This window comes from Clupea harengus, chromosome 17, assembly GCF_900700415.2.
Source record: "Clupea harengus chromosome 17, Ch_v2.0.2, whole genome shotgun sequence".
Classification (NCBI taxonomy): Eukaryota; Metazoa; Chordata; class Actinopteri; order Clupeiformes; family Clupeidae; genus Clupea; species Clupea harengus.
In genome coordinates this window covers 1,788,712-1,813,807 of record NC_045168.1, presented here as the reverse complement: position 1 = coordinate 1,813,807, position 25,096 = coordinate 1,788,712, and the positions used below count along the sequence as shown (strand labels likewise).

The window sequence follows — 25,096 nt, the reverse complement described above, 5'->3', positions numbered from 1 at the left end:
GACCTGCCCTGAACCCCCCCCCCGTCCTTCCCCACGATCGCCATGTAACATTTGGCGGGGCCTGTTCAGGTCCACATAGCTCAGAGGTGTACACGACGGCTGTTTTTCATTGGCCTGGGGCAAGGGCTGAGTCACACAAAAACACAGATAAGGTCCAGCAACAACAAATGCCTTCCTCAGTCAATCAAACACAGAACAATGGCCACAGAGCATGGGGAGAATGGCTTGTCATCGCACACGACTTCGTCACCACTGCAGACCACCGCTTACTGTCGTCTGGGGAGCAAGGAATGTCTGGAGCGATTTGCCAGCAGCATTCCTCCATGGATTTTCCCCCATTAAGCAGAGGTACTATTTATACATTACTTTCTCTCTTTTAGCGGCCTTCTAGTAACCCCATGAGGGCACGGTGCAACAACTGAGACTGCCTGTGTAAGGAGAGGCACAGGAGGGTGTTATTGTTGCGTGTGTCTGTTAGGCTATCAGGTTATCTCTTCTCTCCAGGAAATCTCTCAGCAATTTCTTTGTGTTGGTATTCAGGAGCGACGGGGAATGACAATGGGGAGAGAGTGCATAAAATGGTTGACATAAATATTCTTGTTTGTATGGACAGATTCCGAAATGCCATGCATAGTCTGGTGAAAATACCCATTGTACGAATGAAAAAGACAGACAATAACATGCTTCAGCATTACTGTAATAGAAAGAAATAAATATTCTATCTGAGGTAATATCATTGACGTGTCTAGAGCTAGTCTAGATGATCATACTGGGTAGTACTTTGATTTCAGCCAGCAACTTTAAATATGCTCACAGATAGATTAGGCAGTTTACCTATTGAGGTCTTCCAAGTATTTCTTTAGGGATCTGGTCAATGTCCTACCAATGTGAACGATTCGTAAAAAGCACTCACACTATCCCGTGGCCAAAATAATGCTCATTCTCCAGGTGGGCTTTGAATGGGAAATTCATTGGTTCCAGTTGAGAAGCTTAATTTATGTGAAGTTGCGTAACAATATTGGGACCGAAAAGAAGCTCTGGACAGACTCATGTTCTTGTCGAGTGTGCTGTAGTCAAAAAAAAAAAATGAATTGCTTTACCTTTCATCCACTGACCATTGAACATGGTGCCAACTGGTGCTTTAAATTTGCATTGCCTTGAAATGTAATGCAACCATTTTTACACTGTCAATGGATTCTGGGCCTAAATCTATCGGCAAGCCATCATGGGAAACCCATCAAAGCTATTTTATCAGTTATTTATCGCTCTTTGTGGGCATATTGATTTAAGGCGATAACTCAGGGAGCAGAGATGTAATAGGACACATTATAAAGGATGATTCAGGGCCTGGAGGTTGCTTCTCTCTGTTGTGTTCTGTGAGGTTCTGGGTTGGGCCGGGCTGGGCTGGGTTATGTTGTGCTCTTCTTTTTAGCCCTAGTGAGCGATGTAGCAGGATCCAGGCGAGGTCTCCAGCCTTGACAGTTCCTGTCTGTGGTCACAGCAGATCACACGGATCATCTGTATACCGCGGAGCGCCGTATTCCCCTCATCCGCTCCCATTAACCTCTCGCTGCTGGCAGCCATGCTACTGCGCTGGCTTTCCACAATACACACTACACATTACCCGGGGAACCTTTCCCAGGCTTTACCCCTGTCGGTTATTTTTTTCAAATTTATTTCATCTTTAATCTTTTGTTTTATGTGTTTTTCCCCCTTCTCATCATCCATTTTGTATAGTGACACAGAGGAGATATAAATTGTAGGGTAATGCAAGCTAGCATCCGATCTTGGGACACACTCATGCACTTCTCTTCAGAGGTGGGGCGAATCATCTGACCTCTTGGCGTCTTTTTTTTTTCGTTGGGTCGCCCGGCCGTCCAGGTGCTGGTTCGCCCCGTCATCCAGGTGCTGGGCCGCTCTGACCTTGCCGATGGCTTTTCCAGTGTGATCGGGGGTGGGATTTCCAGGGTGAATCTAATATCCTGTTCAACACAGACCCCAAAAACCCACAAATCAATCAGCTCAGGGACAGAGACCGATATGTTTCCTATTCAGGCAGGCCTGCTGTCCTTGGTTCGCCCTGCCTTTCCACTCTTCACTATACCGTGTGAAGAGGGGAGGACAGATGGCAACCATGTCTATTGAAGAACACACACACTCACACACACACAATGTAAGAATGTGTATTTCTGTCTTCTACTGTGTGTTTGTGATCATGTCAGTATGGTTTTCAGTGTGTGTGTGGGGGGGGGGGTCTGGGTATGTTCATATGTTTATGTTGCTAGCATTTCTGGTGTGTGTATGTTTGAGAGAAGGAGAGCGAGAGAGAGAGCGAGAGAGAGAGAGAGATTGGAGCAGCTCCAGCTGACATCCCCGTCTGAGTCGCTATCTTAGCCCCTGTGCTCAGGGGAGGCCTGGGCTCTTGGCAGAAGAATGCGCCGGGAGTGGGCCTGTCCAATATTTCCTTTTTCTTCCTTTCTCTCTTTCTTTTTCCTCTTTCCCTTGCTGTCTGTCTCTCTGTCGTTTTGTGCTACTCTCTCTCATTGTCTCTCCCTCTTTCTGTTCCTCTTTCTCTGTTCCACACAGGTCCACTTCCTCGTTAATTTTTTTTATCTTATTGTCTGTCTTTCTCCTTCTCTAACAACTCCCCCCCACCCCTCTCTCTCTCCCTCTCCCTCTCTTTCTCTCTTCTTTCTCTGCCTTTCAGTCCTGTGCTTTGGTTTTCATCATATCCCGCTCTGAACCCTAGTGGGCCGCATTACTACGGCCTTAATGACTTTACCTTGAGGCAGAGGGGGCCGGGAACTCAAAGCAGCATTAGTCACATCCCGCCCGCCCGCCCGCCTGCCTGCACGCCTGCCTGCCTGCGTGCCTTCCCTACCTTCACCACATTCACATCAGCGACGTGGTATTATCATGTCCAGAGAGGCCTGGTCATACGACCACGCCACAGACTCGATTGCTAGATCCTGATCTGATGGCAATGATGTAATGTCTTCTGATGATACTGCTCATCGTGCGTCATGCCCGTCGTAGCTGAGCGGTTGTTATCTGTTAGCGTTTGGCTTAATTAGACACAGGCCACTGTCGAGAAATCACGAGGAGAGGAGTCACACAAACAAACAGTTAGCGAGTGTCTTCTCAGGTCACTTTGGCAAAGGTTTAAGTCTTAAAAACAAGGTTTTTTTCTTTTGTTTTATTTTTATCTCCAACTCTGAACGGCACATTTCACAGATGCTTTTTACACAAACTGAATTTTAGCGTAGTAAAAAGTATATTTATCCGTCATAGAATATCCTTTTCTGTTTTAAAAGTGCTCCCACAACACTACTATTCCTAGTAGCATTTCTTTTTAGACACAAACCACAGGGGAACCTGATAAATATGATAGGCCCTTCTCTGTTGTAGTAGCGCGGTTTCCCTGTCGGTGGTTTCGTAACGGGGGTTTCTGTGGATTTGGATGCACTGACAGGGTCAGGCCCAGGCAGAGCTGTGCTGTGCTGTGCTGCGCTGCGCTGGGGGACGGATCAAAGAGGGGAGCGAGCAGCGGAGCGGCGCGGGGGCCCCTGCAGCACCTGCCACCGCCTGCCGGCCAAGCCAAACACATTATTCCACTAGCCACGCCGTTTAATGGCTTCTGTGGGGACCCCGGGAGCAGGGAGCCATGCAGAGGCTGTTTCAACTCCTCCGCTCGGCAGACGTAGGAGGCAGCTCACGCTCTTTTTCACACACGTACACACACACACACACACACCACACAATCTAGCTTTCCTTCACACTCTCGCTCTCTTGCTCCCACACACACACTCACAAGCACACATGTACCCCCACACATCAGATCTCTCTTTCTCTCTCTCCCTCTCTCTCTCACACACACATACACACAATCTAGCTTTCCTTCACATACATCACTCTCTCCCCATCTCCCACACACGCACTCACAAGTACACACACACCTACGGAGAGACATAAAATCTTCCTGCAGTAGCACACACACTCACACACCTGGTCTGGGCCACAAAGGAAGCCCCTTCATCGCCCCATTTTGTTACGCAGCGCTCAGTCTACAGGAGTGCAGTTATGGTTGGATGGGGATCAATATGAAGCAGAGAACAAATCATCCTAAGAAAAACAGTAAACATCTGTTTTGAGACTTGGCCACCTCTCCTTGGCAAGGCCAGACTTACTTCAGCGAGGGAGGGTCATTTTCCATGAGAGTAGTAAGTGACAACATCTGCAATTTCTTTTTGAAAGGAAAATAAAAACAAACCTTGACGCAATGTAGGCCCTCTTAAGTGTCTTGCAATATGTATAAACAGAATCAAATAGGGGACGGCGTTGTGGATTTGAGAGTTTCTTTCACTGGCAAGTGAATATCACCAGTCATTTTGACATTTGTCTGCGCTGTATGTTTCAAAACAAGACATTGAGTTATGACTATGGATCAGAGTAGGCAAAGTGCACAGACATCTGTGCCAGGTGTTCCATCATCTGTTCTGTGTCCAAAAAGCATTGATGTTTAAACCATACATCAGTCTCCAAACAAAGTCTGTATTGTCATATGTTCAAATCCACCATAATCATCATAATCAGTTTTTCATATTCCATTATGTCAGCATAAACAAACCACCTTTATGACATAATAGTTGTCACCTTTCTGACATCAGAGCAAACTGCCTTTGTGACATCACAGTTATTCAACTAGCTGCAAGACAGTTTCCCATTGATGTGGTATTCCCGTGATATCAGCAATAGTGTGGTGATAGATTTTACAGGGTTAGCCCCTCTGCTCTCTCAATCGCTGGGTCAACCGTGGAGGGGAGCAAAAGATTTGCTTCCCCTAGAACTGACTACAATCTGACAAACACATTCGTCTCTCCTGATACCTCTCTCCTGATGATGGCTTTTCCATCAGAACGATGGGAGAGTGCAGTGCTGGGAATAAGTGGCAAAGCAGAAAGCTGCAGAGGCATACTCAGACTAATGTTCCTGTCACCGATCGTCAGCTCACGCCAGAGTTACCTCTCATTCGACAAGGTGCTGCATCAGGATCTCTTTAGCTTGACACACAGTGGAGAGCACAATAAGAAGTATTTACAAAGAGAGTTGAAACTAGCAGTCAGCAGCCAAAGCAGCTTGTTCCCCTCAGCCAGTCCCTGACTAAGAGGAATGTGCTTAAACCTTTAGGCTATAAGACAGCAAGAGAGCGGGACAGTATTTTTTGTTCCTGCAAATGTCCATGGACAGACCATGTTGTAATTGGAGCAGGGCTTGGCTGAGCCTTAGACACAGAGGAAGCTGGATGTCCAGAAAAGTGTAGCTGGTGTGAACACAAAAAGGAAGGAACATCCATCATTATGCCGTTAAAGCAACATCAATGAGGATTTAGTGTGCTTGTGTGTATGTGTGCGTGTGTTTGCATATACTGAAGTCTCGGCCCTGCAAAAAAAAGTAATTTCCCTTGTAACCCCCAGAGGGGGACAACAGTGATAATTTGAGCAGATATCTTTGAAGAACTGTGTCTGGAACAGCACAGACTCGGCAGAAGTAACAAATAAATCCTCCATACGTTGCCAATAGCCAAGGCAACAGACCACAGGCGTGAGTATCCATTTCAGACTAAAGGCTTTCGGAAACTCTTCCCATCACATTACTTTGCAGTTAAGTACACAGCCGTCCACCTTGTACGTGTGAATGGTAGCTTGGAGATTGATTTTGCACTGAGGTGACATCTCCGTCTTCACAAATGATCGCTTCCTGTATCCCAGGGCCTGAATGGGCATCAGGCAGATGTGATCATTTCCCCTACTCTCAGGCACAGCCAGTTGCATTCCTAGCTGTGGATGATGTATGATTTCTAGTAGCTGTCCAAAGGAAGTGGGAGTCTTGCTGGGCTTTTGACGGAAGTTTGCACATTTATAGAGGATGTTGTCTCAGTCATGTTGTCTCAATGCCCATAATCCTAACTACACCCATTGGTATAGTATATGTTGCTGTGTGTGTCTTTGACAGATTTCATTTCTTTTTTATTTTTCCTTAAAGGTCTGCCTTATTCAAGGCATAAAATGAATAACTTTGAGAGGATGTCAGCTGAAGTAAGCACAGCTTAGACCTACTGCAGTGCAGCTCTCATCTTCAATCAGTGTCAAAGCGGAGATGGTAGATCTCCCTACTTAAGACAATTTTGCTTGCATTTCCCTCTCAGAACTTGCTCTGCCTTTGAGAAGAACCAGGTCTCAGAAATTACTGTCTACTTCTCAGGAGTATGTCCCACTTCACTTACTAATGCAAAAATATACTTACTCTCTCTCTTTGTGTCTATCACTCTCTCACTCTTTCCTTCCCACCACCACCTGCCGAACCCCCACCCCCACCCCCACCCCCACCCCCACCCCGCTCCAGCACTAACTTCAGGCAATTAAGAAAATAAACAGCATGTCCTCAAGTCCCAACAGGCCATTAATCCAGTTCCCTATTACAACACTCAGAGCTTGCATGGCAATCTGCCCACCCCTAACAATAGGTAACCAGGAGACACTGGAACTATTTGACCGCCTCAGCAAGAGGGATACATAAATGTGTCAGCTGCAATTTAGTCACATTTACCACCACTATGACATGTTAAGATTAAGCTGTTGAGATTAATTGTGAGCTATGAATCGTAGACGGCGGGATAGGGTTATTTTTTGCACGCAGTCGTTATTTATCATAAATGGAAGTCAAAGAGGGTCATTTCATATAGTACTTTTCACCCCCCGTCATTGGGGATGGCAGATGTTGGTTTAAGTGGTAAGAATGTGGAATGTGATAGCAGTGCTGCCGCTCCAAGTCCGGATGAAGTGAGTGGTCTGTCTCTCGCTCTGATATAAAAGCCCAAATAAACATTTCTGTGTGTCAAACGTGGAAGTATGCTGATAGTACATGCCCGGTGATGACATGTTAACTTAGCACAATCAGAGAGAATAAGTATTCCCCCAATTTTTCCCTCACTTCAAGATTGCACTGTATTTATTTAAACATTATGTCCAGTGTGCATATGTAGACTCTTAAAAGAACGGCTCTGCATTCAAGCATTTTATGGAGCTGCTTAAACATGTAGGATGCCTGCGCCTGGGGACCGGGGTCAAAAGTCACTGCCAGTCGCCCGTGAGCCCTCATTTATCTCTGCGAGGGAACCCAGGAACACACGGTCCCAGAGGAAAAGTGCTGGAATGTTAACGCCCATTGTCAGGGCGCAGTGGCGATCCCATCATAGCTCACCTCAAGCACCAATGATCAGCTCTTTACCCATGCCGTGCACACTTCATAAACACCCTCCTCAGTGGCCTCTGTGGGCAACCCGCTCTTTCTCACCTCATGAAGACTTTAAAAAATGGAATGGGGACTTCCAAGTGTGGCAGCGTGATCTGGGGAGAAAGAAAAAATGAAGCAAGCTCTGATGGAACTTGCTCTGTGACATGACTGGAATTAACCGGCCCTGCCAAGCAGTTGTCAGTCCACAGAGGCATGCTCTGATACCTTGGGAAAGTGCCATGAATTTATTGGTTGGCTGCGACAGGGCTGAAATAAAGCTCCCTCGGGATTGGCCAAAGCAACTGTAATAAATTCTATTAATTAATAGCCTCAAAACTTCTCATTCTCAGGCCTCAAAGGCAGTAAGCAAAATACCACAGCTACCCTTTACTCATATTTGACTGACAACTTGGAAGAAGAAAAACCAATTAATACCCCATGCACACACAACATCGAGAAAGAGTTACAGCCCGTGAACTTGGTCAAAGAGATTATGTCACAGCTCCCATTTCACTTAAACGCCATACTGCCACGATGTCTTCAAGTAAAAATAATAATAAAAATGGTAGAGAACGTACTAATTAAAGGGGCCAGGATTGCGTTTGCTGACCGATTTCACTCCCTTGGTATGGAATTAGCCTCAGTAAATGTTTACTTTCTGGGCTTAGGCATGTACATAATTGCAGGTTTCTCCACCATATGCATAAGGCAAGGCTATTTGAGTTTTGGCCAAAAACGAATGCAATGTGAGTTAGATATGTTATATCAATGGAGACCCCCTCAACAAAGAATCTGGAGTCTCAAACTGACGCCTCACTCTACTCTACTCTACTCTACTCTATAGTGAATCTTGACCTAAATTTATAACACAAAGTGGGCTTTAACAAGCTTTGCTTTTAGCCATGTGCTGATGTGTTTGCTTTTAACAGTGTTCTGATATTCACATCAAGTTCCATCAAAGTTAAACCATATCCAGAGGAGGCAAATCAGCTGCTTTTGGGTATGCTTTGGAAAAATAGTGATACCAGACTGTGTGTCTCTCTCAAAATCTTTGTTTCATACATTTGGGAACATTCCCTGGCAAGCTCTCAATGAAACTGGAAAATGAATTAAGGCATGTTGATTGAGAAAGGGCTGTGGAAATGCTGCATGCAAGTACACTGTGCCAACATGACCTAATTATTTTTGTATATTTTGAATTTTACAAAAATCTGACAAGACAGACTATTTTACCAACCTGGTAGCCTGTAGTGTCAGGGCCATGTACAATATGGCATTCAGACAACCAAAAACACAGCCTGGACAAAAGGACTTACGGTAGCCAACATAAACAACAATAAATGTATTAAAACACATTTGTGTAGGCCTACTTCAGTCTTGTATTTCAGGATTTGTAATGCACAGTGAAAAAAGAGAGAAATTCGTTTTCTTTATAGATTCCCATGTGAACAGGAAATCAAATATTCAGTCATCATTTCCAGAGGAAACATTCCAATGAAACCTGGTTTATTAGCAGCACAATGTAGGGTGGATTCCCATTTCCAGTCAATCGAATTTTTAACAGAGCCATTTGACTCAAGTCATTGTACAAGCCTGTTAACACACAATGTGTGGAACAATGTTGGGAAAAAATCACATTCTAACTAATCTGTCTGTAGCCCAAGGTTTCATCAAAGTCATGGCCTACAGTTTACACCTAAACTGCTTCTAAGTTAAAAACACTGTTAAGTACTTATTTGTTAAGTAATTCATTTTCTATATGAGCTAGCGTCTCTCGGCTGTGAGCACGATCACTGGCGGCGCATCCAGGGGGTCAGGATTTGGAGTGTTAGCTTCAGCCAGTTAGCATCCAAATTGGCCCATGACATCTTTAAAAATGTCCTACCATGTGTGCTCACTTCTGGCACCATTTCTACGAAAAGCCAATTAAAAACCACATAACAGGACAACAGGCACTAAAATATAGTGTGTCGTTTATGTGGATTGGTAGATATTGAAATCTGTCTGTGATGACAGTCACAAAGCCATCTGGGAACGTGCATAGTCTTGAAGCTTAGCATAGATCTTACGTATGTAGTAATAAGAAAAACGAACATTTCAAACATTCACATCAAGACTTAGTGATATTGTACAGAACACAACAATAAGAATATTAATAGGTGCTAATGTAGGATGTTGTTTCAGCTGAAACCTCTATCTGGCGCGGATTTGGCCCACAGTCAGAAACCGTGTGTGAGCTACAGACGGATCTAAAGGCTTTTGTGCGGATGCGGCCATTTCAGTTATGTCCTTATTTAGCTGGAGGAAATTTTGAGACCAGCTGTTAATTTGAGAGATGCAAGGGGACCATAGTCATTAGGGCTCAGCAAATTTGGGTGTGATCAGCATAGCTATGATAAGAAATGTTATTGTTTTTAATTATTTGTCCAAGCGGGAGCATATAAAGGTTAAATAATAAAGGCCCCAAGATCGACCCCTGGAGGACACCACAGGTCAAGGATGTTTGTGTTGAAGTATAATTTACAATGGCAACAAAGAAGCTCCTGTCTTGAAATTATAATCTAAGGAATTTGATTACCGTCTGAAAATCCAAACAGTTTGTATAGTAGGCTAATATATTATGAACAACAGTGTCAAAGGTTGCACTGCAATCTAATAACACTATAGGACTGATGTTTTGCCTACGTCTGTATTGAGGTGTATGTCATTTAAAACCTTAATGAGACCTGTTTCAGTGCTATTATTAGAACAGAAACCTGACTGAAAGTCAAACATAGTTGATTAAAAACTATTTTGCCAATGATTTTGGCAACAAATGGTAGATTGGATATGGGCTGGTATCCATTTATTATGGAAGCATCTAGATTATTAACAAAGTAGGCTTATAACATTGTCAACAATCCTCATTCGAAATTTAAACAAAGCGCAATTTCATTTTTTATTAACCTACTTCTTGACCAAACATTTGATACAATCATATTAAGTTTATTTGTGTAAGTGTGGCCAACGTTTTTCAACGGTTCCTTTAAAAATGTAATGCGTAGGCCTATGACTTAACATTCAAGGCGTTGGTAGCAGGGCAGACTGGGCGATTTTGCCGGGTCTTGCCGCTCCCGGAGTGAATGCACAGCATAGGAATAGGAATACATCTACGATGCTTCGTCATGTCTGCATGTCAGGCCGTTTGCAGCAGTCGAGCTGTAGGTTTTACGGCACTGTGTTGCTAGGAGACTACGAACCGACCGGATGCTGAATGCTAATTTAGGGCTTGTCGTAGGTGTCTTCCGTGAGCTGTACTAGTGTGGCGTGTTGTAGTAGATCTCGATACAATGGGAATAGACTGGCTGTGTTGAGTGTTCCCATTGACGTCTTATCAAGGTAGTTGAACGATTTGGAGATTTGCATAACTTCTACCTCTAGGTATCTGTCTCATTATAAGCACTGGCGGATCAGCTACATCTAGGCACTGGTGGCTCAGACAGGGTGGAATCATGGCCTCCTCATCACTGAAGAGTTCTTTCATTTGTTTTACTTACGCTGCACTAATTTTTGGAAGCATACTTTGTGACTCTGAATCTGAAGAAGATGAACATGCGAAGCATACATACACAGTAGAAATGTTCAACAATGCAATTCCTACTGCTCCGCACTTTGTCATGTTCTTCGCTCCATGGTAATATTCCCAACTTTCTCACAGTTTGGCAATAGCTAGCTAGTAATGTTGAGCTGCCAGTATATCTCTAGTTTTTGCAGATATAGATCGGATGGCATATCGGCTTGTATTGTGCATACGATGGTAATGTTATTTAGTATAAAAACTGATATTATATAACTCAGCTTTGCTAACGCACAGCTCTTGGTTCCCGGTTTCTTGCTAAATCCATGGGCAACCCATTTAACATGAACCTTAGCCAAATTAGCTAGCTAACGGTTTTGTAGATTACAGGCCCTCTCAGTTTTAGAAAGTTTATTCATGGTTTAATTCCTTGCGTGTCCCTAACCTTGTTACGGCAAACGTACCAGCATTGATGATAATTTCTAACTTTTACGTTGTTACTCATTGTTGTGTTCTCCAGTTAGCATAGCAGGCTAACTTTAGGATATAATTCTCTGCAGGATGTGAAGTTGAAGCTTACGTGGCAAGCCTTGACGTAACTAGTCAAGCGCCAGAAATTCAATGTTCCCCGCTAGGATTTCGCACTGCCAGGAATTCTTACTGCTAAGATTTCACCCTGATGTGCAAAGGCACCATCTTAACAAAGCTTTTACTTTTTTTTTATGTTTCCAGGTTGTTAAGGGTAACCTAAGGGCTTAAATGCTGTGTTGGGTTTATTCAGTTGTAATATTATTACTATCTAACTGGATTTTGGTCCATTTATTCATACAAGTTAAATTGACCTGTTGAACAGAGAATATGTTGAATGCAAATGATGTGGTTTCAGGGATGATGTTTTTGCTTCTATTCTTTTAAAATGGGGAAGAGCTAAGGGTTATCTGCATTGTCCTTTCAGGTGTGGCCACTGCGAAAGGCTTCAGGGCACATGGAACCTGTTAGCAGACAAATACAACAACATGGAGACTCCCCCAGCCTACGTTGTAAAAGTTGACTGCACCAAAGACACCAAATTCTGCTCCAGCGACCACGGCGTCCGTGGCTATCCTACGTAAGAAAGCCTACGTACCATCAAACATACCATCTATGACTGAAGCACCTTACCACATATGCACACACTCTCATTTAAACTACTTAGTTTGGTGCATTTTTTCTCAAGGTACGGCGCGTGTCATAACCATAAGTTAAAACATTTTGAAAGCAATGCCCAGAACCATCAATTGAATTTGGTCTGTATGGCTGGAGAATTTAGGGCATAACACGCGTCACTTCAGTATAGTTAGTGAAAGTGTTGACCTATGTGTTCTGAGTGCCCTTAGTTGGCTGAAGAGAGTTACCGGTAATGCTAATGGATCTGGGTTTTAGAATCCAGGTTTTAGAATCCGGGTTTGGGTTTAGACAGCCACTCGGTCCACTATTGGCCCACACAGTGGTGAGAATGATCTGTACTTAAGCTACTTTATTCACTAGAGACTGTGTGTGAGGGCCATCTGCTAGCATGGATTCTGTTGTCAGCCACCTGTCCTTAGGTGCCCCTCACCCTCTGTAATCATGAGCACATTTTAAGGAAGTGAATATTAGCTGGATGCCAGCTGTACACAAGTCTGTTCTGTTTCATCTCCTGTTTGTAACTGAAACATGAAACCAAAACTGAACGCAAATTGGGTCTTGTTATCGTAAACCAAGTCCATGGCACTATCTGCTGAGAAGTCCCAAATACTGTACATGTGACTGTCTTTTTAAATTGTAATGTTTGACTAACTGCTGTGACACATTCACTGGCCTTGACTCATAAACTGATGAACACTAAATAGAAAATGGCAAACCGCTCTCTGCTGTAACTATAACCAGGAAATGTTTAACTAGCAAATACACTGACCCTAAAAGTTCAGCTGACTGAACCAGTTTATATTGTTGACAGAATACCCAAGGTGACTGCATGTTGTAAAAAGGCAACCTGTGTTTGGGCAAATGCACAGTTGAACAAGGATCTGTCTAAATTGTTGTTCTTTTTCAATGCACGTTAAACATGTTATTAAAATTTAAAAACAAATGATTGTAGGCTGAAACTGTTCAAACCTACCCTGGACCCTGTGAAGTACCAGGGGTCAAGGGACCTGGAGTCACTGGAGTCCTGGATGCTCAAAACACTGGAGGAAGAACCTGCTGTAAGTCATGAGCTCTTAAAAGAAATTAGGAATCAGCTGTTGAAATGACTGTGGCATTTGTGTACGTAATCCCCAGTGGAACAGAGCAGGCTGTTTAACTGTCCCTCATCTCATGTACTTGGACTTCTCACAGCAATTAACTGAAGTTTGCAAAAGCAGTTTGTAAACATTACACCATCAGATGCTGGTTTGCATATTTATCATTGGCATAGCCCAGCCACAATATTTGTCATGTCATGTCCACTTCATGTTTGTCAGTGTCTGCAGTTGTCTAGACTGAAAATCGCTAATGATGGGAGCCATTAGTCTAGACTATAAATTATCTAATGACTGTAAATTGTCTGTGTGTGTGTGTGTGTGTGTAGGAGCCAGAGAGCGAACCTGAGCCCCCTAAAGTCCCTGAGCCAAAGCAGGGCCTGTATGACCTCACAGCCTCCAACTTCAAGGGCCACATCTCCAAAGGTACGCAGTGAGTGGCAGCGCTGAGACACGTCCTTGTATTGCATAAATCATTAGCTGTGTAATGACACGATGGCGCTTTAAACAAAAACCAAAAAAAATGAATTGCACTGGAACAACATCTGCTTGTTTGTTATTGGTTATTTGTATACGCACAGTTGGCAGGGTGGATGAGAAAAGAAGCTGTTGACATCATCTAACAGCCTCAAGTGACCAATGGCGTGTTGCATTTGTCAGCACCAAGTGGACTGAAATGAAAATGGAGTATGGCGTTCTTGGGTCCATTTCATTCCTCTCTGGCACATAACTAGGCATATGTGGGCAACGAGTGAAATTGTGGACATAATAATTGTTTCATAGAAATTACAGCCTCTCCAGCCCCTGTGCTCTTTTGATCCAGCATGTTTGGTTTTATAAGCAAAATAAACGATTCTTGTTTGGGGGGAAAAACAGGCAGGATATGATGGCGTGGCTTTTAAGAGAAATGTTTATGGGTTCCACCTTTTCAAGCGTTGGCACTGGCACTGGTCTGAGGTTGCATAAGCGTTTAAGCTCTATTTAAGTTGCACCCTCTAAAGTCTGCTCATGCATGAACCGGAGAGTTTTATGCAGTTCATGCAAGTCTGCAGTCTGCTTATGTCCCCCTGTTCTGTCCCCATCTCACTTTCAAGTGCTGTGTTTTATTAATACAGCAGTGCCTAATGCAACCCAGCTCTTATTCCAACTAACTTGAAGTGCAAGTTAAGTTATCATAGGGCAACAGTGGGTGGCGTAATCGCTTAACTTGTTTGTCTTAATTATCGTTAGGGTGCTATATCTGAGTATCTTGGCCCTGCTGCCCCATAGACTAGCCTTCTTTGGGAAAAGGGAGCAAACTTAAACCTTAAGAGTTCTTCTGGTTATGTCACCTGGACCCTAAAGGTTCAATTTTTTATTGGCACAGAGTTGTTTTATGGAACCTTTACAGTCTTCTTTGAGGATTTTCTCGGAACATAAAAACCTTTTCAGCACAGAATGCTTGATTTCATGTATTCATGAATTCATGTCGAATGATTTGAGTGGATTCTTTGTGTTGGATTTGTTCTCTGTAGAAACCTTTTTTACTTTTCAAAGAAAAGTTGGGATTGGCAGCATCCAAGTGATGGCTTCAATTTTCCCTGAGCACAACTACAGTTCAAATATACACGTTTGCCACGCTGTCTTGTTATGGGTATATACAAGGTGAATCACAACATCCTCTCTCTGTCCTGCTGTTTCTTTCCCTCTACAGGTGCCCACTTTGTGAAGTTCTTTGCCCCATGGTGCGGTCATTGCAAAGCCTTGGCACCCACATGGGAGCAGCTGGGCAGCACTTTTGAGCATGAAGACAATGTCAAGATTGGCAAGGTGTGTGAGATTGCGCGCGCACACACACACACACACACACACGTGCAAACTTTGACATCTCACACAGTCTCTAGGCTCTGCCAGCTGTCCTCTGTGTACTTCTGCGCCTATAGATATGAGCAGGATGTTCCGGTAAACATGTCGTCGTATGATTTGTATATAGCCTCTGTGCCTCCCTTAAGAACAGGATAGGCAGGCCGTAAACCGCTGAGTCTGCAGCGTCATTATGATCCAAGCACCTCTATATAAGTACCTGTTATTGCAGGAAAGGCCAGCTAGCTTTACCAGAATGTGAAGGTTTTTGTCGCGGTGCCTCCAGGTTTCCATTGTCTCACACCACAGAAACACACGTGCACAGAGACAGAACTAGCGCGAGGTCGAGCCAGTGCCTCAGGCGTCACAGGCAGTGTTAAAGAGTTGGTGCACTACTTGTGCCGTGACTGAATTGAAGGTCAGTCTGGTTTGAAAAGGAGCCGTTGTGTGGTTTGCAGCCGTAATTATGCCATTTAAGTCTTATTGCCCAGAACGCCACTGAGTAACCAGTGTGCATCATCCCCCCCACCCACCCAACCCCCTGTAATGACGTGTTGGTTTGCTTGGCAACAGGTGGACTGTACCCAGCACTATGAGGCCTGCTCGGACAACCAGGTGCGCGGCTACCCCACCCTCCTCTTCTTCAAGGACGGCGAGAAGGTAAGCAGCGTGGACTTTTTTTAAAGAGGACGAGAGGCGGGGGGAAATAAAACGACTAGTGCTCGTAGCCCAGCCCTCTCTTTTTAATGAGCTTTTCTGTTGATGTTGGTGCTGAATGCCGGTCTGTTCGAAGCATTAGTCAGCACCGCTGTTGCGTGACCCGAAAGAAAGAAAGAAAGAAAGAAAGTGAGAGAGAGAGAGAGAGAAAAGGAGGAGAGGGGTGGTGCTCAGCTGAGTGTTGTTGGGCCGACAGGTGGACCAGTACCGGGGCAAGCGGGACCTGGACTCGCTGAAGGAGTTTGTGGACGGCCAAATCAAAGCCGCAGCAGAGGTCGTCGCTCAGGAAGTGGAGGACAACGAGGTGCCAGTGCCCAGTGAAGAGCCCGAAAAGGAGGAGGTATGAAGACACACACACACACACACACACACATGTGCGTGCTTGCATACGCGTACAGGCACACACACACACACACACACACACACACACGTGCGTGCTTGCATACGCGTACAGGCACACACACGTGCGCATGCACACGTACATACACCTACACACAGGCACACAAACACGCGTGTGTGAGGATGTACAGTGGGACCAGTGACCACAGAGGGATCAGCGTGTGCGTGTGCGTGTGTGTGTGTGTGTGTGTGTGTGTGTGTGTGTGTGTGTGTGTGTGTGTGTGTGTGTGTGTGTGTGTGTGTGTGTGTGTGTGTGTGTGTGTGTGTGTGTGTGTGTGTGTGTGTGTGTGTGTGTGTATGAATACACTGGTGAGCCCTGAGCAATAGTGTGGCTGACTCCATGTGCTGTTATTCCTAAGATAGCGCACTGCCATCTTTCAAAAAAAAGAAGGAAAAAAGAGAAGAGCCTCTGCAGAAGCCTGGCGAGTAAATTAGCTCTTGGCGGATGTCTGAGTTGTCCTGACATTGCCATCAGCCTACAGGCTGCAGTACAACTCTTCAAAATCTGCTTTCTTTCTTTCCTTCTTTCTTTCTTTCTTCCTTTCTCTCGCTCTCTACCCCTCTCAACTGTACCAGCGCTCAAGTCAAGTAGCAATTATGGGCAAGGCAGCTATTTCCTCCTGCTGATGTGAATACGCTCAAGATGCTTTGGGGTTGAGTGCTGACGTAATGGCGTCTGGCCTTAACCCTTTGTGAAGTCGTGGCGTTTCATTAAGCGGGGAGGCTGGGGATGTTGGGCTTGGCCTGGGAGCAGGGGGAAACCCCACCAGCTCTGCTCTCGAGGGAAACTTCTCCTGAGAGTGGGTGTGCACTTCAAAAAAAGCAGTTTGGGGTGGATATAGAATGCTTGTCATTGCTAGCCAAAACCCCTAAGCACATGGGTCACATAAAGAGGGCAGTAAAGAAAATAAGGTATTAACCATAGGGATACATATTAATTTGGTGCTTGTATGTATTGTGCCGTTGTAGGCTTGTTGAAATGGTGGAAGTCCTCATGTTTTTCCCTGTTTCTTCCACAGTCTAAAGTGGTGATTTTCACCGAGGGCAACTTTGACGAGATTGCCGCGAAAGGCCTCACTTTTATCAAGTTTTATGCACCATGGTAAGCGTGAAACACGTCATCTTAATGAGTTTGATTTCACTTGTGTATGAATCCTCATATGAAGGGTTTGCATTCATCGTTTGTTTCCATTGCCCTCTTTTACTGAATGTTTATGTTAACTCCTGTGTTGTTTTATATGTCATATCTAACAATGCAGCAATCATAACAAGCCCTGACCTGTCTAACTGCTTCAAGCCCTTATAAGGCCACAGGTGTCTGACTTCTTTAGTCCAGTCCCCTTACTGTATGTTCTGTCGACAGGAAGCATCCATTAGGTTATCAGTGTGTGCAATCGTCTCTGGGCTTTTCCTCTGCCCTGTGCTTAGATGAGCCCCACACACACACACACACACACACACACACACACACACACACACACACAAACACAAACTGACATGTGTGACCGTGCTCTTTAGGTGTGGTCACTGTAAGAACCTGGCCCCAGCATGGGAGGATCTGTCCCAGAAGGAATTCCCTGGCCTCACGGACGTGAAGATCGGCAAGGTGGACTGCACAGTGGAGAGGACACTCTGCAATCGCTTCTCCGTGAGTAGCAGCCTCAAAGCCTTCTGTCACATTTGATGTACACGGGGCATTTTAGCAAGCACTGATGGCCGAGTTCCCTCCAGAGAAAAGACCCTGTAGTCGCTAATCCCATCAGCGGCTGCTCTGGGCCCATGAGTGTTAGGTTCATAGAAAGCAAATGCAGACATGCCCCCTCTCTGTCCTGTCCTGTCCTGTCCATAACATGCACACATGGCTACCAGGAAGACGATTCCCAACAGCTTGTTTGGCTGAGGGCCTGCATGGATGGCACCCAGAAACCCAGTTGACAGACCTGGCGGTGATGTGGTGCCGGATTGGCCGTTATGTAGATGTGGGCCAGGGCTGTTCCAGAGTTGGCAGCTTATCAGCTTGACCCTGAAAGAAGTGCTGTCATGAGGCCAGGAATGCAAGTAGTGCCCTTTGAGACGGTTACTGGGATTGTTTTACCATAAAACCTGCGTGTTTGTCAGCGATGGAATGCTGTACCTGCCTCTGTCACTCGTTCGTTCGTTCGCTCCCCACCCCCCTTCTCCTTTCCCTTTGGCACTCCAATTGCCCCGTGATCTCTTGAATGTGAGAGAGTTACGCGGCCGCATCTTGTTCTAGAAAAATCTAGAACTAGAATGATTTTTCCCATAAGCCCTGAATGACCGGGGGGGGGGGTATATACTTGAGTTGTCCCATCTGTCTTTGTAGTATCCTTTCGTATATCAGTCCTGTAATCAATTAAAAATATGCGTACGTGTGTATTGAGTTGGAATGGAGAAGCTTTTTTTTAGGGAAGTCTTACCAGTATCGCTACCTCAGCAGGGGAGATTTTAGTGCCCGTTACTGATAGTGCTAGATGTGCTCCACAGAGGAAGTTGTAACCAAGTAACCTTTGACCCCTACAGGTGCGCGGCTACCCCACGCTGCTGATGTTCCGTGCAGGGCAGCAGGGGGAGGAGCATAACGGGGGAAGGGACCTCGAGTCGCTGCACAGCTTTGTGATGAAGCAGGCCAGGGACGAGCTGTGAATGGTGCCAACGGACGGCGCCAATCTATTCTCTCTCACACACACACACACACACACACACACACTCACAAAGGCTGGCTTTTCCTTTGTAAAGCTGCTCCCCCCCTGTACGAGTAGCTACACCAATGGACTGCTTTTTATACCCCTTACTATGTCACAGCCTTGTGCGGTTTACTCCGTTCTGTTAGTTTGTTCAATGAAATGTGAATGTACTGATTTTTGTCAAAGCTCGGTCCCAGTGTTGGAGCGTTGAAGTTGATCATGTAGTGAAATTATACACGTGATAGACAACCACTCTGCCAGCAGACACACATTATCTTCCTCCTATAGTCTGTCTTTTTTTTTTTTTTTCGTACTTTTGATTTGTTTTTTGTTTTTTAAACTATGATGAACCGTGGATGGCAGTCTTCAGTGCCTTCCTTCAAAGAACACCATTCACAGCCTGAATTTGACACTGTGATGTCTGATTCACCCAGTGGCCATCAATGAAAGATCCTGTTGATGTTTTTAAAACAATCACGCTGACCAATAATCGTCAAGCATCCGAAGTTACTGTAGGGGGAGAGTCTAGGAGTCTTTGCTGAGGTTAAGTATCAATGGTACGCTCACCTACGCCAGTCATGGCCTCACTAACTAAAACTAAACTCTCAGGGAAAGACGCCCGCTCTCACCTCCTGAGTCTACTGCACTCTCTTGCTCATTCGCTATCAGGTCCTGTCTCATTCGCACGCTACTTCATCTCCTGCTTTTGTTTTCTTTTGTTTTTCTTTTAAAGCGAATAGTTTACATGTCAAGATGTTAAGTTTGCTTCATTCTGTAATGTTACGACTGATTTTTTTTTTTTTTTTTTTTTTTTTTTTTTTTGGTAAAGTGTACAGCATACAGTATGCAAGGGAAACCAGCTCTGATCTGCTGAAAGTGTTAGCTTGCACTGTGATGAAACGAGCTAGAAGATCACACACATCATGCCTGCCTGCCTCATACTGGCTGCTTGGGGTCCAGAAACGCTCCCATTATGTGCTTCCTTTCTGTTTGCTGTATCTCTGTGGACCTTTCAGATGTTTGCCGAGTTTCGTCCCTCCTATTTTCTTGTCCTGACAAACCTCATATACACGGTGTAAGTGTGCATTGCATAGTGGCTTTGTATGAGTCACAGAACCCCATAGCGGAGCTGTGTATGTCAGGATGACCAGATGCACTAGTGCACCACCCAAGCCTGAACAACCTCACCCTTTGTTTCTGCACCGTCTGATCCCGTACAAAAACACAGCATTTAGTGAAAGGATGGCCTTTTAAATTCTACAAAATATTGTAGTACTTTACCTCAGGATAGCAGTTCTATAAATTGTACAGAGATGTATAAAAGTGAATTAAAGAATGGGTTGCTCTGGTGTGAGGTTAAAGCCGGTGAAGCTCACACTACATAGCATTAATTAAATTTGGTGATGTCATTTTCAAATGCTGTGCAGGCCTTTTCATTGCATTCATGGATGCTATTAACCTAATCCTTTCTCTTGTCTATGGTTTCTCTGAAAGGGCCCAGCGTTCTATACTTCCCCCAACTGCTTTTATATATTTTAATGCTGAAAACTGAACATGTTTATACACAGATCATTAAGCCCAAAACTGTTCGTTACAAGAGGGTGAGTGAGAATGAGAAGAGGGTTCAGACTACTTGTGTTTACTGAATATGTGTGGTCCTATCTAGTCTTCGGGCTTAAACGCAGCAAGAGTTTCAAACCTCTCGGACTATTTTTTTTTTTTTTTTGGTTTGTTTGTTTTAATTCGCTGCACTTAGCAAGAGATTAACACTCGACATGCAGAGGGAATGAAGGGAGACAGGAAGCATGAAGAGGGCAAACCACTCGCTCGAAGTAAAAAGTCTTTATGGATAGCACATGTTCTAGGCAGACTCCAGTGACAGAAAAGCAGTATTTTCTCCTCGCAAAAAGTGGGATGCAAACAAACTGCCCGTGATGATTTTTTTTTTTTCCTTTCTTTTTGTAAAAAAAAAAAAAATGAAAACTGATGGAAAGTTGTAACAAGAACATTTCGTAATAAAAAGTCTTTTTTTCCAAAAATAGCTGTCTTTTCCTCTGTTTTGTCTTGTCTCCATGAGATGGCATGTGTTGTCTGTGTGTGTTTTTTTTTGTTTTGTTTTTTTTCTTCTTTTTAAAGAGGTGCAATAAATAGGCTGAAAATGTACAACTATTTACAAACAAACGTCTAGACGTGATTGAGAGACGTAAACAGCAGCTTACGGGAGGTATATTTCATTACTGTGGTTAAGAGGCCAACAGGGTGGGATTTGTAATACTTCAGTAGACCCTTCAGCTTGTTGGGGGGAGAATTGTGTACCTTTTAAACAATGCTCTCAACAAGGGGAGATTGCAGTTCACTTGGTGCATTACACATTGTTACAAACAACAACATCTGACAAGCCTGGAAAACAAGAGGACAAACATAAGTAACTTTTCCCCCCTTTCGAAATAATCATGTCATTTGGTGTAAAATGGGTGTTTTTTTTTTTATATAGATAAACTGAAAGATTAAATTAGGCCAGATGTATGATGGGAAATGGAGTTCTATATGCACTGTGGTAAGGAAGGCTAAAACTAAATGGTTTTCTCTTCAGCACTTTGGAAGAGTTGTTCAGTTCACTTCAGTTCCGTCGAAGCTTGAAACCACTTGAGCCAACTCGGTGTATGTAAACCACAGGTAGGGTAAGGCAAATATTGACTGACTGAAAATAAGCGGATTTGTTTAGAGCTAAAATAGCATCTGGTAGCTCTTGGTTCATCCAAGTTCAGCTCGCTGTGTATTTTAGAAAGATGATTACGGTTGAAAATGGCTTAAAATATATAACAAGAAAGAGTGTGTGGGGGGGGGGGCATCTCCAGATTTCTGCATTTCTACTGTTGTGTATGATGACATACATTTCCTTAGATTTCAACTGGGTTTTTGTTAAAATCAAGCTTTGGTTAGTCTGATACAGTATACATATCTGTATTAGGTATAGGATGTATTTGGACTAATACATAATAGTTGTGTTTTTCTGTGACTTGTAACTATGATTGCCTCACGATGAGGTAAGGCACGATTGGCTCTCAGCACTCGGATATAGCTGTCCACCTCTTTGATCTAGGTGTTTCGAGTCTTTAAAGGTCTCTGAATGAGAACTTCAAATGTCTCATAGGAAGGAGGAAGAAGGGACGTCAAAGCAGCACGCATTTCAGGTCCTTGTCCTAGCAGTCTCAGGCTTATCCTGGTCCACTGGGGGGAGAAGAGGGGTAGCACACATTTCCATTGTGTGTGTGTGTGTGTGTGTGTGTGTGTGTGTGTGTGTGTGTGTGTGTACACTGTCTCAGCTGCAGCCGTTGGGCAGGGAGTATGAGGGGGTCGATTTGGGGATGGGGGGGGGTGGGTAAATGAAGGTGGATGGAGAGACGGGGGTTGTCAGTGGCAGCCACAGGCCCGCACCACCATGTTCTTGTACTTCTTGAGGATGACGTTGGAGTTGTCGTCGAAGTAGAGCACAGAGATGGCATGCAGCTTGGTCGGTGCGCAGCAGGGCTTGGGCACGTTATCAGGGTTCATGAGGTGCACCTAAGGGAAGAGGGGACACACGTTCAACTTCACACTCAATTCAAGCACTTTTTTTTACCATTGCCATTGAGCAGAATGGGACGCCATTTTAAAACTAGATGGGGTACAGGCCCAGATTTAATTCTGTTTAAATTTGCAGTCCATTCAGGCATTCAGTCCATTCAGGCACATTAGACACTTAATAATGTTAACATCATTAATAACCCAACACTGTCTCACGGAACTAGGAAGGAAGGACTAAGTACTCCATATAAACCACCAGGCTCTTCATTTAATTTCACCTCAACCTGTAAGGTACTGTAACAGTCATATCCATCAGTGTCAATCATACACTGTCATGTTACCCTAGACCTATGTATTCATTCTTCTCTCTCATACAAATTCATCATATCACGTTAATCTGCACTATGCTAATACATACTCATGTAGTTGACCTAATCTGATCTCATATTCTACCCTGTATCCCTCATACGAGTGTGTATGATGAAGTCAATATAGGTGTCCTATAGATGGTCCTAATGAGCCACTCAGGGACTGCTACAGGTTATTTCAGGGCACATGTCTGGAGACAACATGGTGAAATTCTAGCAGTGGATGGCGGGGAATTCTGCAGCTGACAAGGTTACACCCACACATGTCTTCAAAAACCTGCCTCCAAATTGAGACGAGTACTTTACTGTTTCCTCTCAGTGGGCAGACTTTGAGTTCTGGCTTGGTGAGGCATTGGCACCGTGACATTCAGTTGGCCATCTAATCGCTCCCACCCATATTTAAGTCAAATTCCCCCTTGGTTGTCTCAACACATAACCTTTAATATCCATCTGACTCTAAAAGACTACCTCATGGCTAACCTGTAAGCTAACGTCCTTCATATCTGTGTTGATGTATTCCTAAAGCAAAAAAAAGATTGTTTCTGTGTTATTTTTTTGTTATAACTGTTTTTTATTTTTTATTTTTTTTCCAAGAACAATCTTAGAATGTCATCATCATAAAATCTACCATGTCAAATAAGTGAACAACAACATGGCCCACATGTTGGACATAACAGTGACACCTGTGAATCATATCTTAAAAGTAAGTAAACATCATAGCTGAATTTAGTTTTGATCATTTCTTCCAATCTGTTGTAAGGGCACTGAATGATGTGCTTACCAGTGTCTGCACGATGGCATGGTTGGTGGCGTTCATGTGGGCATTGAGGGGAAAGGAGCACTCTCCGTCACAGTAGTTAGCCGCGTAGCCCTCAGGTGCGATAATCCAGTCCTAACCCGAGCAATAAAACACACATTTTACAACTACTCTAAGCAAAACACACCTCACCGTGCGCTCTGACCCATTTTCTGCAGAAACCTCTCACTCAAGGCCTAAACGAAATGTGTTTGTTAATGTAATTATCACTCAAACTTGCTTTGGCTGTCACTTTTTGCTAGCATTTAAATTGTGAGGCATTTTTTCCCCATTATGAATTCTCTGGTGAAATGTGTCTCCCGAGGAGTTGACAGAGGACAGCTCCGGCTACACCTGTCAGACTCCCGGTCTGGTACTGGGACTGGGCGGGTAGTTGTGTGCTGACAGGGAGTCGTCGGTGCGGGTTACCTGCCAGCTCAGCTCTCTGAAGCTCACATACAGCTCGTGCCTCCTGCAGGCCGTCTTCTGGTCACTGCTGTTGTAATCTAAACAACAGGAGAGAGGGAAAATGTGTGCATGTGCGCGTGTGTGTGTGAGTGAGAGAGAGAGAGAGCATGTGTGTAGTGAGTAAGTTTGTGTGTGTGTGTGTGTGTGTGTTTTAGAGAGAGGGGGAGAGAGAGAGAGAGTAGTGAAACAGGTGTAAAACCGCTTCATGTAAAATTCATGTATTCTCCACAGTGGAAAGGACATTCTCCTGGCTTGACTTATAGCGCATAAAATCTCTCAAGTATATAATTTCCCTTCCTTGTGAAGATTAATACTGACAGAGGACAACCTTATAGTGATTACGAACAACCAATTATTTAACGTCAGAAATCATAACATCATTCTCCACTACGCTGCACTGCTTTTTTTCCTCCTGGTAGTGAAGAGTGGTACAAGCCCAGGGAGTAGACGCTTGGTGTAGAAGCCTTGCTGTTTCTCCCCCAGCACTCCCAGTGTTTGTGTGCGCTGGACGTGTCACTGATGACATTTATTTTTCCCCTCTCTATAGCAGTTTGTTTTAATTATCTCCATCTGGGCCCGCCCACTTGCCCTATGTGTGTGTCAGCATCAGGTAGGGCCTGCGGAGAGAAAGGTCATCGTTGGCACGGGCCGCCACTCTGAAGTCAAAGCAGTGACTCGCTCTTTCCACTGACGCTCTCTCTCTCTTTTTCTCTTTTTCTCTCTCTCTCTCTTTCTGTGTGTGTGCCACACACTGATTTTGTGTGCATGTTTTTGGGGTGAGTGTTTTTTCTTGTAAGAGCAGCACTGAGTGAGTGAGAGCGAAAGACAGAGACAGAGGCAGAGACAGAGAGGAAGAGAGAGGAAGAGAGGGAGAGAGAGGGAGAGAGAGGGAGAGAGAGACAGGGGCAGAGAGAAAGAGAGAGGGAGCGAGAGGAACAGCTATGATATCAGCAACCGGGACCCAGTGCAATCACATCCTGTTATTCAGCTCCATCTCCAGCATCCACCCCTGCCGGGGGCAACAGCGCTGCCAAGCCCCGCAGGCGCCCCACCGGACGCGTGCCAGGGAGTGTAAAAAGATGGACGAGCTCGGACGGGGTCGAGGGACACCGCTCGGTGCCAGG

The 25,096-nt window shown here is 44.5% G+C and overlaps 2 protein-coding genes across 4 annotated transcripts in view; one reads left to right on the top strand and one right to left on the bottom strand.

The window, feature by feature from the left end:
* Positions 1–205: 205 nt before the first annotated feature.
* On the top strand, positions 206–20,812 carry txndc5 (thioredoxin domain containing 5). 3 transcript variants are annotated; one of them, XM_031584213.2, is made up of 10 exons: positions 206–348; positions 11,805–11,957; positions 12,969–13,074; positions 13,440–13,536; positions 14,804–14,919; positions 15,526–15,612; positions 15,866–16,009; positions 17,088–17,170; positions 17,587–17,716; positions 18,610–20,812. In XM_031584213.2, the coding sequence occupies exons 1-10, from the start codon at positions 212–214 to the stop codon at positions 18,730–18,732; spliced, it is 1,176 nt and encodes a 391-aa protein (XP_031440073.1). In that variant the 5' UTR covers positions 206–211; the 3' UTR covers positions 18,733–20,812. The 3 variants fall into 3 exon arrangements, with proteins under 3 accessions (XP_031440073.1, XP_031440074.1, XP_012671717.1); XM_031584214.2 differs by lacking the exon at positions 206–348 and adding an exon at positions 10,540–10,671; XM_012816263.3 differs by lacking the exon at positions 206–348 and adding an exon at positions 10,541–10,966.
* The window catches only part of bmp6 (bone morphogenetic protein 6), a 34,452-nt gene continuing 29,956 nt past the window's right edge, over positions 20,601–25,096 (bottom strand). The window contains exons 5-7 of the mRNA XM_012816250.3: positions 23,934–24,010; positions 23,490–23,600; positions 20,601–22,337 (exon numbers count right to left, since the gene is read on the bottom strand). Of these exons, the coding sequence (XP_012671704.1) occupies positions 22,188–22,337; positions 23,490–23,600; positions 23,934–24,010 (338 nt within the window). The 3' untranslated portion in view covers positions 20,601–22,187. The remainder of the gene's footprint in view (positions 22,338–23,489; positions 23,601–23,933; positions 24,011–25,096) is intronic.

Bases quoted from the DNA above. Each gene is read 5' to 3' on its own strand.
- txndc5 (XM_012816263.3), top strand. From the start codon at position 10,785: ATGGCCTCCTCATCACTGAAGAGTTCTTTCATTTGTTTTACTTACGCT. The intron at 11,958-12,968 runs GTAAGAAAGCCT...AAATGATTGTAG, and splicing joins GGCGTCCGTGGCTATCCTAC to GCTGAAACTGTTCAAACCTA. The intron at 17,171-17,586 runs GTAAGCGTGAAA...CGTGCTCTTTAG, and splicing joins ATCAAGTTTTATGCACCATG to GTGTGGTCACTGTAAGAACC.